At 39.7% G+C, this 15,555-nt stretch overlaps 1 protein-coding gene across 5 annotated transcripts in view; it reads right to left on the reverse strand.

Moving 5' to 3' along the window:
• Positions 1-93: 93 nt before the first annotated feature.
• Positions 94-15,555, reverse strand: part of OTUD4 (OTU deubiquitinase 4) — a 32,879-nt gene continuing 17,417 nt past the window's right edge. The window contains exons 11-22 of one of the 5 annotated variants that reach the window (XM_064450256.1): positions 15,196-15,296; positions 13,670-13,794; positions 13,385-13,565; positions 12,020-12,185; positions 10,529-10,649; positions 8,430-8,485; positions 7,723-7,881; positions 7,005-7,143; positions 5,858-5,937; positions 5,668-5,782; positions 4,821-4,861; positions 94-2,792 (exon numbers count right to left, since the gene is read on the reverse strand). In XM_064450256.1, coding sequence (XP_064306326.1) covers positions 1,548-2,792; positions 4,821-4,861; positions 5,668-5,782; positions 5,858-5,937; positions 7,005-7,143; positions 7,723-7,881; positions 8,430-8,485; positions 10,529-10,649; positions 12,020-12,185; positions 13,385-13,565; positions 13,670-13,794; positions 15,196-15,296 — 2,529 coding nt within the window. In that variant the 3' untranslated portion in view covers positions 94-1,547. Of the gene's footprint in view, positions 2,793-4,820; positions 4,862-5,667; positions 5,938-7,004; positions 7,144-7,722; positions 7,882-8,429; positions 8,486-10,528; positions 10,650-12,019; positions 12,186-13,384; positions 13,566-13,669; positions 13,795-15,195; positions 15,297-15,555 lie in introns of all 5 variants that reach the window. The other 4 variants (XM_064450257.1, XM_064450254.1, XM_064450255.1 and 1 more) reach the window with 4 other exon arrangements.

Here is a 15,555-nt window from a genome sequence, read left to right on the forward strand (position 1 = left end):
GCTGCTGTCTACAAGTGGCTCCATCAGAACAAAACGATACATTTGATGTCACGGTGCCAGTTTCAAATATGTAAATATAATTTAGAAAGAAAGTGAAAAGACAAACGTTTATTTTAAGTAGGGTTTTATACATGGCATGCATCTGAAAAGAAATTCTGTATCACATAACTATCACTCAAGTTTCCTGATCAAGGGTGTACAACCTCAGACATGAATGAAAGGGTACCATCACCTACATTAGTATATACAGAGATATAAAAATATACACAACAGTTAATTTTTACAGAGCAACGGAGCTGAGTGAATACTGTGCACACTGCACTCTCCGAGTTTGGACAGCTGAACATCCAAACTGCAAAGGCAACAGGAACACTGCAGAGATCATTATCAGGGTCAGAAGAAACAGCATCAGAACTCTGACACACAGTGTAAAAATATAAGGCAGAAGCCACTTTCTTCTGAATTGTAGGGAAGAGCAGAGCACACCAAGACTCTCCATCTTGCTTTTAAAAGTAGTTCCAGCAAGGAGTTGTACATGCAAAACATAAATTTGCATCAACAGTGCAACAACAAAAGAATACTGAACAGTAGCTCAATCATACAAACTTAAAAAAAAAAAGTAACATGTACTTTATGCATCTCTCCTCACAAAATATCTAGGATTTGTCAGTGCATTAGTGTTAAAGTGGCATTAAAAAAACTTCTGCTATTATAACAGATGCAGAATTATTTTGGAAATGCATAGCATCTACATTTTTATTGTCTTTGTAATTATTCAGTTGGCATAGGCACCATTCTAGTCACACCAGCATTAAGAATTCCTGGTGGAAACAGCCATTACTATCAATTCATACACAGCTATTCTGGACTGCTTGTCTTGATTTTGATTTCAAGAAATAAATGCTTTTTAAAATTCAAAAATATACCCTATGAATATGAAAAGAACTATATACAACATACCTAAGACACAGGGTTAGCTGGCTGCCATACGTGTAACACTAAAGAGAAACATTCAAGTTTGACAGATTTTTCTTTTTTTTTTTTTTTTTTTTTTTTTTTTTGAGATGAAAGGCCTTTGGGTTGGAAGCATATCAAAGACAACAGTGCAGTAGGCTGAGAATTCCTTTAGCTCAGTTCAGAACTAAGGCATTGTATGATTAAATATACATTTATATTTGGTGAAGTGTTACTGTCAATTTTAGAATCTAGATCACATCAAATGCTATAATTTGTCACTCTAGTAAACGTACATATCAATCTTAAACGTACGTATCCATCTTCTATCACAATCCCAAACCTTTGTGGGGGGGAAAATTATCAAACACTAAACCTATACTGTTTTTCTTCTAATCTGACATTGAGGAAAAAATGCTAAGCCAAACAAACTCTAATATCCACCTCCACCCCAAAACCCATATGGTAGGAGTTCACATCCTCCTAGTCTTTACTCGCTCGAAGTTAAGCATATCCTTGAACTTTACTAAAAAGAAAGATTAAGATCTTCAACTGCTACTTCAAATTACTTTTTGCATTTTAAATTCTCAGTTCTATGCTTGATGCCCCCTCTGATTATCTCCCAGCGTTGCCCGTCTCCTGTCGTTCCTATATGGCCTCCCTCTAAAGTTCCGCTGATACTGGTAGCCGTCATCCCTGCTTCTGCTGGGTGGTCCTTTCCAGGCTTCCTCGTTTCTCTGGAACTGGTATCCTCCCCTACTGGAATAGCCCCACTCAACTCTAGGCCTTCTGCCTCCTCCATAAGTCTGGTTATAAAATTGCTTGGATCTACCACTTCTCAGCATGTCAGAAACTTCGCTCTCATCTTCTGAGCTCTCTTCCCTCGGTTTCTGTGTCCTGCTCTCTGCCGGCGGGTTACCAGCTCCCTTGGAATCTCTACCTTTATCAGTCTTCTCCTTCCGACTGGGAATGCTATTTTTCAGTTCATTTTTCAGCGGTTCTGCCAACAGTGGCAGAGTGTTGGGCACTGCTGTCTGCCTCTCGGTCCCCTGCGGTTGCGGTGAACGATTCTGCTGCCCAGCTGGTTTTTGCTTAGCAGGAGAAGCCGAAGGACAAGTTTGCTCCAACCAAGGTGTCCTAGCTGAAGTTTCTTTTGGGGCACTGCACTCACTGCTAGCGCCAGCCACAGGGAATGGTGTGGTGTTTGAGCTGCTGCTGTTGTTAGTCTTCTGAAGCTGTTCTGCACAGTTTACTACGGGAACTGGAGGGCTGCATTCTTTAGCCACGTACACGTTTGCAGAGGTGCCAGCTGTTGCCTCTTTGTCTTCAGGCGACACAACAACATTAGGTCTTGCTACTGAGTTTTCAATGAAACCCTGAACTGGGTACCCATACCAAAAGTGAGGAAAGAAAGGAGGTGCTATCGGAACAGCTCCCAGAAAGTGATTGGGTCCAAAGGGTGGCTGTGGGAACATACTTTTCCCTCTCATAGACTCCTCATAGTTTACATGAAGAGCTTGCACAGGATTCTCCGATTCTACACAGACCTGTCCTTGACTTTCCGACACCTGAGCTGCAGGTATAATGAGAGGGAGTGATGGCGATCTACTATCAGCCTGTGGAATCTGACCGTTGGATCTGGCCTCGCTCTGAACAGGAAAGTGCCTGTTTGTTCGTGCAGTTTCATTTTCATTCTGAGTTGGCAGAGCCTCCTGGAACCAGGGGTTGTGCGGATACACAGGAAGGGACACGTTTGGGTACATTCTACAAGCAGCTAAATAGGCCTGGTGTAGGGGGTACAAGTAAGAATGGGGTGCCCACATGGGACAACTGTATGCCTGCAAGACAGGGAGGGGGGGGGAAGAAATAAGTATTTGGTCTTCTGAATGTTCAGACAGACGTAATAGCACACAGATCATTTACCATTTTGAAACAGTTAATTACAGGAAGTAAAGGTTAATTCTATTTACAGGTACTGCCCTCAATTCTAAATATCTAGGACTCCATTACGATGTTCCCATTTTTTGTTTTCCTTCCAAATGCAGTTGCAATAGGCAACAGACAACAAAAAAAAAAACACTACTACACTGAGACCCAAAGTTAGATCATTTCCAAGGACAATCTGTAAAGACTGAAATCCATATACATACACACAACGCACAGATCAGCTTTCTTAGAAGCCCTTTCATAAAGCAGGGGGAGAGGTTTCATTAGAATATACAACACACCCTCCAGCTACCAGTGGGATTCACACAATGGACACACGCTATTTTCAGCAACAACCTTTTCTGTGCTGTTATTAACACAAGCTATGTTCACAACACCGAGATCACCCATCCGAGGTGGTGACCTGCTTCGCTTTCCTCTCCTTCCATGTTAATTAACTGGCACACAGTGGCTTACAGTTACATTGCTCAGAGTTAAAGTTCATAAACACAGGCTTTGTGTTTGTGCTATGGTACAGAGCAACAGGCCCAAGAGCAACACTGTAGGATGTTTTTGTAATGCAGTGTGCCAAACAGACACATTTCAGGCCATATCGAACACCACACAAGGCTGCTGAAGGCACAAGGCTGTCTAAAAAAAAAAAAACATTGGAGTAGGTCGAGGGCAGAACCCAAAACCTGGCATAGTCTTGTCTGTGCCACCTATAGAAACAGTCCCCAGAGCAAACCATCCTGAGAAGTGAGAACCCCCGGAAACCTCCTCTCAACAGGAGCTGGTCAGTTCACTCTCAGCAAGCAGCTGGAAGGGTGTGGATACCCATATGGCAGGATCTGGGACCAAAGCAGTGGACAGGGTAATGCAGAAAGTAGTTCCCAAGTCTTACCATACCATATGGTCTCCAGCTGAGGAGCACAACTACTAGTACGTGGTACTTGACCAGTAGATGGTGCCGAAGCACCAAAATGACAGACTATATCCTAAATAATACAAAGTACCACGAAGGAAAGTCCCAAATATATGTAGGCTTATGAAACAAACGCTGTTTAAATATATTGCAGTTACACTTGCTAATGACTTAAGGATCTTCTGTTAAGCAAGGAGACTGGTATTGGGCAACAGTTATTAAAACTAAATTTACTTAGTAAGTTGTGCTGAACATTGCCCCTTTCCATACACAGACACAAAAGAAAATCATTACATATGGCCAGAGTCATGGAATAAGCCTGAGACCGCTCAGCACCTTTTTCAAAGTAGTTTGCCTTACAGGATGAGGGAGAGAAGGTAAAAAAGGAACGTTTTTATGTGCAGAGGGGAGAAACAAAGCAAACAACTAGTCCTTACCAGGAAATGGAAAATATTGCCTTTTTGGATGAGCCTCTTCCCCAACCACACACACAGATTTGCACCACATATACACATCAACCACTACTACAACTGCTTAGAAGGTTAAAATTAAAATACTGTTGTCCTTAACCTGAGCAGAAAGGACAGACGTGCAGGCTGCTTAAGGGAGTGTCCACAGGGAAAGACACAGAGGGTATTTGTAGCATAATGGCTTTGCCAGTACACAGACAGAAAAAGCCCTCCGAGTTTGACCATCTTTTACTATACACTGCTTCCAAAAGAATGCATCTTCAAACTCACAATGTTTGTAGATGCTGTGAATTTGTACAGCACAATGTGTTGACCACATAAGCCACAGTTGGAAGCCGATAGTTCTCACTGTCACAGGTCATTGACTTGAATTGCAACGTGGACCACTGTTGGGATCCCAGACAAAGTATGAAAGTATTTCAAATTTAAAGATGAACTTGAAGTGTACAGCTGCAGCAACTGAACTTCTGCACTCTAAGCACTACCAAATACAGGCAAATTTTATAGCATAACAAACAAAAACATAAGCAAGCTTGAAGAGTTACCTTCACACCAAGATTGAAGAAAAATCTAAGAATATTCTTATCTGGGGGAAAAAAAAAAACAAAACACAGATCTGTGAAGACCTAAAATATTACACTTCATCTGATACAAAAATTAGTCCCTGCATAAAGTGCCATTTGAGTAGAGAAACACTGACATCAGGTTACTGCTTGCATGTCTTCGATTGATTTATTTGGGGTTTTTGGGAGTTTTGTTTTGCTTTTTTTGGTGGTTTGGTTTTTTGGGGTTTTTTGTTGTTGTTGTTTTTTGGGGGGGGGGGGGTTTGCCACAGTAAGATATCTAGAGTCAACTGCTGTGAAAACTGAAGTTTTAACTGTTTGTGGAACTGAACTTCTAGTTTTTAAAGAAACAGTTCAGTAAACAAACACCACTGTGCAGTCAGAGATGATATGTTCTTTACGGGCATATTCCATACTTGCAGTAGGTCAAAGCCTGTATTTTCCCAGACCAGTAACAAACTGTTCAACAACTTCCTGGCATTTCATTACAAGAGAAAACCTGGTACTGTAAAAGGAAGCAGTTCTCCAAAGAAAATCCTTTACGTTCACAAAACCTCAAGTTATGGTGGGTCAAGCTAAGAACCACAAAATGATCCTATCAGATTTCCGGGTGTAACCACTTAAAATCATCACAGTGTTAGCAACACAAACTAAAGAGTTACAACCCTATTCAATATTCCCTCCCACATCTTGAATCATGGAATGACAGCAATTAGACCTTTTGACACAGACTAACAGGACCAAAGAATTTTTCTCTTCTTAAAATGTAGATAAAGTCAACCTATTAGGAAAAATGGTATAAAATCCAGAGTTTCTTCTAGCTTCTCACCTTTAGGTAAGTCTTCCCCAGTATTGCACAGGGAGTAAGAGGGTGCAACAGCTCTTTCTCCCTTTTCACTAAAAGGGAATCCAGGGTATAGCGGATCCTGATAAGGATTCAGAGTCTGAGGCAAAGGCATTAAAGGCTGGTTAACTGCTTGTAGCGACACAGGAACTCCAGCAACTGGAGCAGATGTTACCTGAGCCTGTGACACAATAGAGTCAGGTCCCGTTGCTGGGGCTGGCATCAGTGAAGAAGCAGGTATTTGGGCTGGAATACCTAAGGGGAGGGAAAAATATACATATAATGAAGGAAGGGAGGGAGGGAGGAAGGGAGGGAGATCTCAACTATATGCAATCTCAGAAGAAAATGACAGTGGGAAAGCAAGTTTCAAAAGACAGAAGGAAAAAAACAGTATTCAGGAAGACACAGGAAGAAATTCTTGAGTCGAGATGTTACAAAAGAAGATTTAGCTAAATGTATAGAATAGTTTTCAGAAAGAATGAAACAGTTGAACCTTCCAGAAATAGCTAAACCCTTCCAATATTTACTTCTATAATTATGAATACCAGTAGGAAATAGGAAGGGGAAAAAAGGGAGGAACTGTAGCTTTTATGTGAATCTGCAGTTCTTATTTGACTAGTCATTTACAGTCAACTCCAACTCTGAGCTCAGGTTAACTGGACTATGCATCTTCTGTCACAGATGCGGGCAAGTATGACAGGATTATTACTGTATCATGTGAACACAGTACCTGACTTGAAAGCTAGTTCTTGTACAGAAACACAACAGTGGAAGAGAAAATACAGCACCTGATCTAATGAGCAATACTGAATCTAAGCAAATTCCACATAACAGAAGATATGCACAGCGCAGAAAAAACATCACACTGGCTTTGCAGCTCAGGGCCAGATTAACCTCACTAGTTCCAGACATACCAGACCCAAGCTGAGTCCTTGGTGAATCAAGGAGCTAATTACGTGGGGGACAGAGCACAAACGCGTACCAAGCTTCAACATGCTGACAATGTGTTCTACCTTAAGCAGATCGTCAGGATAAGCCCCTCAAAACTCAATGCTATCCCACTCAGGAGAAAAGGAGAATTAAATACACATTCCTCTCCCACCTTCAGGTAGGGAGTAAAGCGAACTATACATATGGGCAGAGATCTACTAGAACTCTCACTAGCTTTCAGCAGTGAGAAACTATATTCCTATAAATGTCTGCCTCTGGAATGTGAAGCTATATGAAACCATGTCTCCTGAAGGCATCTTCAATTTAGCAAGACAGTTTGAGTATTCTTTCAGAGTTAGTAGTTTCTGATTTATGTTAATATTTCTTCAAACCTGCTGGTCCATAGGTTGTTGGCTCACTTGGCCAAGCTGGCACAATGGCTGGTACAGAAGGCACTGCTGGAGGTAAATGCACCTCAGAAAAGACTGGGGAAGGTGTTGGAGTTATGCTTGGTAAGCATTCTGTCAGGCTCTGTAAAAACAAAGATATCACATGAAATTACTTTAAATCTCCATTGTTGGTGACCCTTAATGTGTCTGGCTAATACTGAGTCATCAAGCCTTTTTTGTTAGAAATCAGAGTACCACCATCATCTTAGCAAGATATCAACTAGTAACCTATCAGGCTGCATGCGTAAGAGAGGTTTGAGATATGTTACATCACTGTGTGAAGAGCTCTGCACTGAGCTCTGCCCAGAAGGTGTCTGTACCACAGAGTGCCATCACTGTTACAACCACCCCCACAAACATTAAATTTAATTATCTGCCATCCAAAAGAAAAGCCACCCTCACCAACAATTACCAATAACCTTGGAGAAACCTGAAAAAGCAAAGGTAAAGAATTTAAAGTCAAAAGCCTGGTTATCTTAGCAGAAAGATATTAAATAACGCCTCTCTCTGAGAAAGGGTATACTTTCACTTTTCTATCAAGGTTTGCCCCTTTTACATTCTTTCTGTTGGACATAACAGATTCCCAACTGTAAATATTAAATTTTAGCATTATCACCATAGAAATTACTATGTAATTCAAAGCCAGTATTACAATACATACGTGGCTGTGATGAAGCTCCCCTTTGTCTGAAGTCTCCTGACCGGAAAACTTTGAAATCAAACAAACATTTCTTACTTGCTCAGCAAGAATCGGAGAATCGGTTTTTACTTGTTCCAAAGGAGATGATGCTTTTGGATAACTCTCATCTTGACTATTCTTCTAAAGCAAAGTTAGAAACAACAGACACAGCTAGTCTAATAGTAAGGTTTACTTTTCAAAGAGGCATTCAAAGATATTAAACCACACTACATACAAAGTGGGCTAAACACCCAATCACTATTATGGTAGTGTAACATTTTGCTCATTGAAAGGACAGCAAAGGTTAAAAGCCAACAAGAGGCCATAAATCTTCACCGAACTTCAGAGATCACGGTCTGTTAGCACAGTAGCTATTAGTAAACATCAAATCTCCTGTGGTCCCCTTATACCGAGAGTACAGACTGTACAAGCAATTACAAATCCAGATTCTTAATTGCTCTCGATAGCCCAGATTTGAGAACTCAGATTGCGGAGATAGACTGTAAGTACAGGTTACAGGGGCTGAGGAAAGCTGACAGCAATACAAGCCTCCAACCTTAGAAATATTTCACTAAAAGCTGTAAAGCAGCAGCAGCAATCACAGCTCTAAAGGCAGCTATTGCTCTGCTAATCATGTATCAGAGAAGCAATAACATTAAAAAAGATTTTGGTCTTTTCTTTAAGATTACCTCAGATGAATTTGGCTCAAGCTTCTGACTTAAGTGGATCTGTCTGGAATTTGACTCTGTAACACCAAGACATAACCTAGTAAATGAACCATTACACCATTTATGGCTATCACAACTTAAGCCAGTTACAAGTTTGTCTTTCCAAAGTTAAACCTTCAAAACAAAACCTACCTCAGCATAGATTACTTCAGAAAAACTTCAACTTTTAATCAAAGATCAAAGCATCCTAAAATAAACAGTGTTAGAGCAGTAACAGAGCAGCTACTTCAACCTGGGTTTTCAAGCTCTACAGTTCTTTACTGATGTTTGTTAACCATTTCCATGATGCTTGAGGGAAGCAGGAAAGAAGTGTAGCTGTCTCATTAACACACATATCATTCATCCTAAATCCCTCCTAGCGAAAAAGAATGAAGTTTGTACTCCACTTAAAGAGAAAATATTTTAATCTGCATTTCCATATTCAAGTCTTAAGAAAACAGAAGCTTAAAGTCTTGTCTACTTTTGACTCCGTAAAAGACAGATCTGTTTAGAAGATTTCAATGGTTAAAAAGATCTAGAAAGTTTTCAGACTGATGCAGAAAGTTTAATTTCTCGAGCACCAGCAAACACCTGGTGGGGAAGATGGTGCTGAAACACAGTTATGGCATAATTTTCATATAATAAGATCTGTACAAGTTCTTCACACTCTAGCTTATGTTCAAGTCTGGTCACCGTTGCTTGTCAATCAAATTCATGCACGTAAGTTTAATAGTAGCTGCGTGACAGATATGTATTTTTTAAAAGCTTAGTATATGTACCATCACAACTAGACAGCTATGTAAATTAAAACAATATTGATTATGAGAATTACTGCCAATTCCCCAAGTACCAACAGGAATCTCTAAATAGTCAGAAGGTAATACAGTTTATTCCCATAGCGTTTTTAATCTAGTTTCAGAAGAGGGGACACAATCCAGAGTGTCACAAAAACCACCGAGAGCTGTACATGCCATCCACTTCAGTGAAATCGATCATGACACTGTAATAAAGAATTTTCTCTACATTCTTTTTTGTATTGCTGATAAAACAAGTTTTCAAATGAAACAAGTTTTCAGATGTTTGGAGAATGAAAAATAGGTAACATTAGCCCTTATGACAACATTCCAGAAGGCATTACATGTTGTAAGAGGGACTAAGGAGCACAAGTACCATAAATACACAACAGCAACATCTTTGCTGTTGCCAGAGATAAGGGAACAAAAAACATTCAAAAAACAGAGGGAAGGAATAGCTTCTAAGAGGAAGCTAAAGAGTTTGTATTATTTAGTCAGAAAAAAGTGGAAAAAGTCAAGATTAAATTCAGTGTTCAGTTATGGCAGAGCCGATGGGACAAAAAATAAATAACTGAAAAATAGTATCAGTTGCATTTAGCAAATATTTACTACATCCTGACAGCTACAGGTTTCATCTATTACTGCCATGTTCCACTCCCTCACAAAAGAGAAAAAACTTAAGAGTCAATAAAGAGAAGCTAAAGAGCGTTATGGCAGACTGGGGGGAGGGAGAAAACCCAAAAAAGTTTTGACCTGTGACAGCTCTTTCTACTGTAACCTGGGGTGTGGGGGGGATGTGTGTGTTTGTGAGTGTATGTTCAACTCTCCTATACACCATCTTCTCCCCTCTTTCTGTACCACTCTATGCTAATTCTTAACCGTGCCACACTGAATACTTTTACCTGCTTTTCTCTTAAATGACTCCTGTAAGCACTCTTAATAGGTCTCCCACTGGCACTTTCTGCCACACTCACTAGAATTTCAACAGGATCTAGTTTAGGGTAGCTCTGATAGAAATGAAAAGACTATCATTCCTCTTCCCATTTACTACAGAAACCCCAGCAAGGATCCTGCTCCCTCAGCCACATCCACAAAGCAGGAAAACATGTACTTTCTTCTCAACCCACATTTTTGCCACCTTGAGCCTAGCTTAGTTTGGCACTATTACTTACGGTAATTTTCCCCTCACTGCATAAACAGATGCCCCATCTTGAAAATTCTGAGGCTGTAATAAAAAACAAGCAAACGAACAAATAAAAAGATTGATCTAAAAATGTTTATTTTTACCTTTATCCTTCTGCTCTTCTACCTCTGCTGTCCACTTGCTATTTCTTCTCTCATTATTTGAGAACTTTTTCTGGTTTAAGTTATCCACAGTCTGTGTAGCAGCCTGACAGACTGGCTGATTCTAAAGAAGTTTACGAAAGCAGAAATATAAATTTATGTAAGAAGTCCGATGACACTTAGCCATCACCTGATACTATACTATTATGCTTTCATGACACATATTTGTCTCCGTGATAGGCAGAAGAGGGGTGGGGGAGGAGAAGCAGTCTTGATCATTAATTCAGATTCACTCACTCCATTCATTGCTAAATTTTGCAGTGTCCTTTAAAAGCATTTATGTCATTGGTTTACATAATAAACAAAAACTGCTTCACTCAGACAATATCCACTTTTAAACCACATCCTCCTCCTGCAGGTGAGCAAATAGAGTGTACTGTTAATCACAGCTCAGAGAGAGCAAGCAACCCCTGTTCGTTAGGCATCGGTCTTAGCCTGCTCTCTGCAGCACAGAAGAGCCGTACATTTCTTCTCAATTACACCAATATAAGTATTTACTGCTCGAGACTGAAAGAAGGAAGTTACTTCCACAAAGCAAGACATTTAAGGCCCATCTTTCACCTACTCATTCTTCCCAGCTTGGTGCTTGTTTCTGTTTGCCCTAGGATTTAAATCCAAAAAGCCCCACACCTCTCTAGGATACGTTTGTATGTAGACAGCAGCTCTTTACCCATAGAAGCTGCTCACTCCCTGGAGGTACTGAGAGTCCAATCTACTTTCTTTAAATATTGCATCAATAGAATAATCTCTTAAAATCTAAAGGCAACATTCTTCCCTCAGATACAGACAACCCCACTGAAGCCAGCTCAGCTCCACAATGGTAAAAGAGCAAGTCTGACAAAGAATTTGCGTTACTTATGACACCAGGCAAGTTTGCACACCAGTAAGTTAGTTCTCAGGCTAGTAAGAAAATTCACTTATAAATAAAACAGGTTTTGTGTGAACCAAATAAGAAACAATCACCTAGTCACCTCTGGTACTAAGTAAAGCACCACAGTGCCATTTTGCTGAGCTGTTTCTCAGCGAAATTAAACTGTACTTCAGCGCAAGTTCTGTCCTCGCCTCGAAGTTTGATCCCACCATACAAGACATCTGAGTAACTATAAGGGAGTGCAAAGCCTTCCAAAGAAATAAGGAACATGAAGAAAGCAGCCCATAGCTTCAAAAGCTCACGGGTCTACCATATTTACATGGCTAAAGAACTGTGTATGGTGGACATAATTATTCCCAGGGAAACTACTATGTATGTGTCTTCTCTTGACTATATAAAGCATTCTAGATGCATGTATTTCTATGTAGAAAGTGAGTGTGAAGAAGATATCATTAACTTTTGAATTGTATCGTAATGCAAGGACAGCAAAACAACAATTGCTAATTAAAGGTTCATGGACAAGTATGAAAAATGCACTATTAATTACAATGAAAGAGGCATACATTGGAAAGAGCAGGAAAAGCTTGTTCATCCCTCTGCTGGATCTCATAAAGCGAACGAGATTCTTCTATAGCCTGTTTCTCCCTGCGTTCCTCTGGAGACAGGCCAAAGTAGTTACAATCTCTGCTGCCGTGGTTCAGATCCTCGGTTCTCTCCCGGTCTGGTTTTCTGTGAAGGTAAAAAAAAATGAAATGGGATCACTTTGACGAAGAAATTCACCAGTAGCAAACACAATACAAACTCATGTTTTAGAAGGGAGAAAGGAGATAATTATATAGTACTGCTTATGTGATTCCACATACACCAAATCCTTTGCCTGTTGCAAGTTTCCCTTCCTTAAATTTTATGCGTACAGGTAAGAATGGATTTTGTCCATGATTTATTCAGTTCAATATAATTTTGAAAGACTTTATAACAAATGGTAATTATTAGATCATAGTTAAAACCCGAATGCCTACATCAAGTGACCCAATCCATTTCTGTGCCAACTGAAAACTGACCACCCCCCATCTGCTATCTATGAACGTGCAAGAGAAAGCCGGAGAAGATTTCTGTAAATACAACATCAAAAGGTAAAATGCATTATAATTTTCAATGTGTGAAGCATCACTACACATAATTAACATCAGTGTTTCACCTTTCTGAATTACTTAACTAAACATTTTAGGATACTCAAGTATTTAGATTAAAGGTGGAAGAAAAATGCCGTTAAAATGTTGCACGTGGCTGACTCCAGACACCCCAGCCCCGCTAATTCCACAGTGAGTTACGATAGAGAAGAGTGACAGAACAGACAATAAGGAGTTTGGGTTTGTAGCAAAGTAGAGAATGGTCTTTTAGCTAGGACAGAAGAGTGGCAATGCTAAAGCCAAAAAACTCTGTTGCAGCAGCACAATGAATCAAAAAAATCACTACCAACAGGTGCAGGCAAAGTGCTGTTCTCATACTCCTTCAAGTGATCAGTCATGTCATAGAGGTCTGCTTCATGTTAAGTTCTGCAGAAGCTGAGGATGACCTTAGCCACACCCAGGAAGCTCTACATGCAACATTACTTCAACCCCAACCAGAAAAAAAAAAAAAACCAACATCCACTTTCCAAGAACCACTACAGTTTTGTGTACACTGCTTCCAGGAGAGATGCTGCCATGCAAGAAAAAAAAGTGGGAGCTCATGATGGCAGCAATCTTGAAAAAGGTTAAAACAAGAACACACAGAAGCATAGGAAAAATAATTCAAGGCTTGGAACACTTCTTAAGAATTCAATGGCAATTTCAAAACAGCATGTTAAAATCATCTGAAACAGGCACCTGGGCTCCAAGAAGCTCAGCTAGAGTTCAAGGTAAGGAAGATGTTATTTGCAGTTTTACCTTACAGTTTGGGAAGGATTCCTGCCTGGAGCTTTTTGCTCAGTTGAGGTCTGATGAGGTTGGGGTCCAGAACATAAGAACTGATGCTGCCTGGTTCCCACGGTATGCTGAAGACGAGGAGGTAGTGCTGACTGGGGTTTTATTGACTTGCTCTGATTCTTTGGCCCTCTGCAATCTGCATCTGTGATGACAATGTGATTTATTTTTTTTTAATAATTTTAAGCTCTTTGGCACAAAACATCTGACAATAAACATTCTGCCACACAGAGACAGGTACAATCCTACCAGGCTGAGCATTCTGCCCCCATGTTGGGAAAAACTTTTTCATCTTCTTCCCTGGCACAGTGTTCCAGCCCTCCATAGGAGAGGCCTGTGGAAGAGGTTTAAGGCTCTTCAGTGAGACAGCATGCCTAAAAAACAAGGAATTATGGAGGGAAAAAACAGCTTAAAGACCAGACTGGGCTTGCATAAATTAATACCACATGTTTGATGGATCTTTCAATTTTTGAGAACATTGCATTCAAAGTCCTTTATTCTTTATGATTAAACTCAAGCAATGTGTAGAAGAATAAACCTTTTCTCTTTTTTTCTTTTTTTTAAATAAAACTCTTTGATAAGTTGATGCAAACTTATCCAGTAAAGAATCATCAGCCGTTTGTGAAGTAGGTATTAGAATGTCTTCAGGGCAGACAGAAAAGGAGAATAATCAGAAAAAATATACCCAGATAAACTTACCACAAACACTGGAACAGACATGATTGAAAAACATTATATTGATGGTTTATATCCCAGAGCAATTACTGTTTTTAACTGAGGATGCTGTAGGACATCCAAGCAACAGTTGACATTATTTGAAAGGAAGACATTCAAGTCTATAATAAGACTGTTCAAATCAGGTTAAAACTCAGCTTACAAAGGGAACAAACTGTGAGACAGTCTTCAGATCTCACAACACTTTCTTTTGGTTTTTTTGTTTGGTTGGTTAATTTGTTTTGAGTTTGGTGTTTTTGTTTGGTTTGGTTTTCAACAGCAGGAGGTTGCATGAGATTAATGGGCATCTTTTTCCTTCCCTCCTTTACCTTGACAGAAAGTGTTTACTTTTCCCAAACTACACTCAACTGTGGGGGTTTTTTTGCCCCAGAAGAGTTAGAGAACTTATAGCAGAGCTCAAGAAGATCTCAAACCACCTCCCCCTCCAAAAATCCCAAACAAACAAAAAAATCCCACCCCCGCCAAACAACCAAAACCACCACCAGTACCACCATAAAAAAATAACCAACAAAAACAGCCAACCAACACCACACAAAAAACCCCACAACCCCCAACAACAACTTTAAAGAGTTAGTTTGTCCCAAGGTAGGGCAAAGATGACACTGATCTGAACAGGCAGAGCTACTCAACCAACAGAGAAACTAGGTGATTTGATGGACCTTTTAATGCTAAAAGTTTGTCACAAATCTAGCATCTAATTATTAAGCACAACAAAACATTTAACTAGGATAGTCTCAATCTGTTTATTGACTCTTGTGCAACAAAAAAAAAAAAAGACCACTCATATAGTTACTGTTTTACTCTGCAAGTAATATCCAGACTACCTAGCACTAAAGAAAAGTCTCAAGTGACAATGAATGCAGAACCCCTTTTTCCCTTTTTTATTTAGTATGCTGTTTTCGTAACAATTTTGCGGCAGTACTGCTTCAAGTAAAGTAGTAGATACACTTCAGGGGCTGAAATGAACTCTGACCTAAAGTAATGCTGCCATTACCAAGGTTCAGTTTGGCACTCTGTTCCAAAAGAGATTAAGCACTTACTTTGCTCCAAGCTCTTCTACAAATACAACAACTGGCCCATTCTCTGAACAAACTTCTTGAATATGGGCATTATAAAATTTCCCATTAGGGTCTAAGCGCACCTATAAGGAAATAGAAAAAAAAAGGTGCATTAGCTTCAAAGATGTCAATGAGAGGATGTAACTAAAATATTGGCAGTGTTAAAATAGAAATTTTCCTCTGGGCCATAGAAAATCTAAGAAATAATCATAATGTATTTCAGTAAATATATCGAAAGCAAATCTTCAATCCATATTGCTTCTTAAAAAAAGAAATAAGATACTGTTTAAAAAAAAGTCCACACAACACAAAACCCACACACACACAAACAGTAACCTTGCC

This window comes from Phalacrocorax carbo, chromosome 4 (assembly GCF_963921805.1).
Source record: "Phalacrocorax carbo chromosome 4, bPhaCar2.1, whole genome shotgun sequence".
NCBI lineage: Eukaryota > Metazoa > Chordata > Aves > Suliformes > Phalacrocoracidae > Phalacrocorax > Phalacrocorax carbo.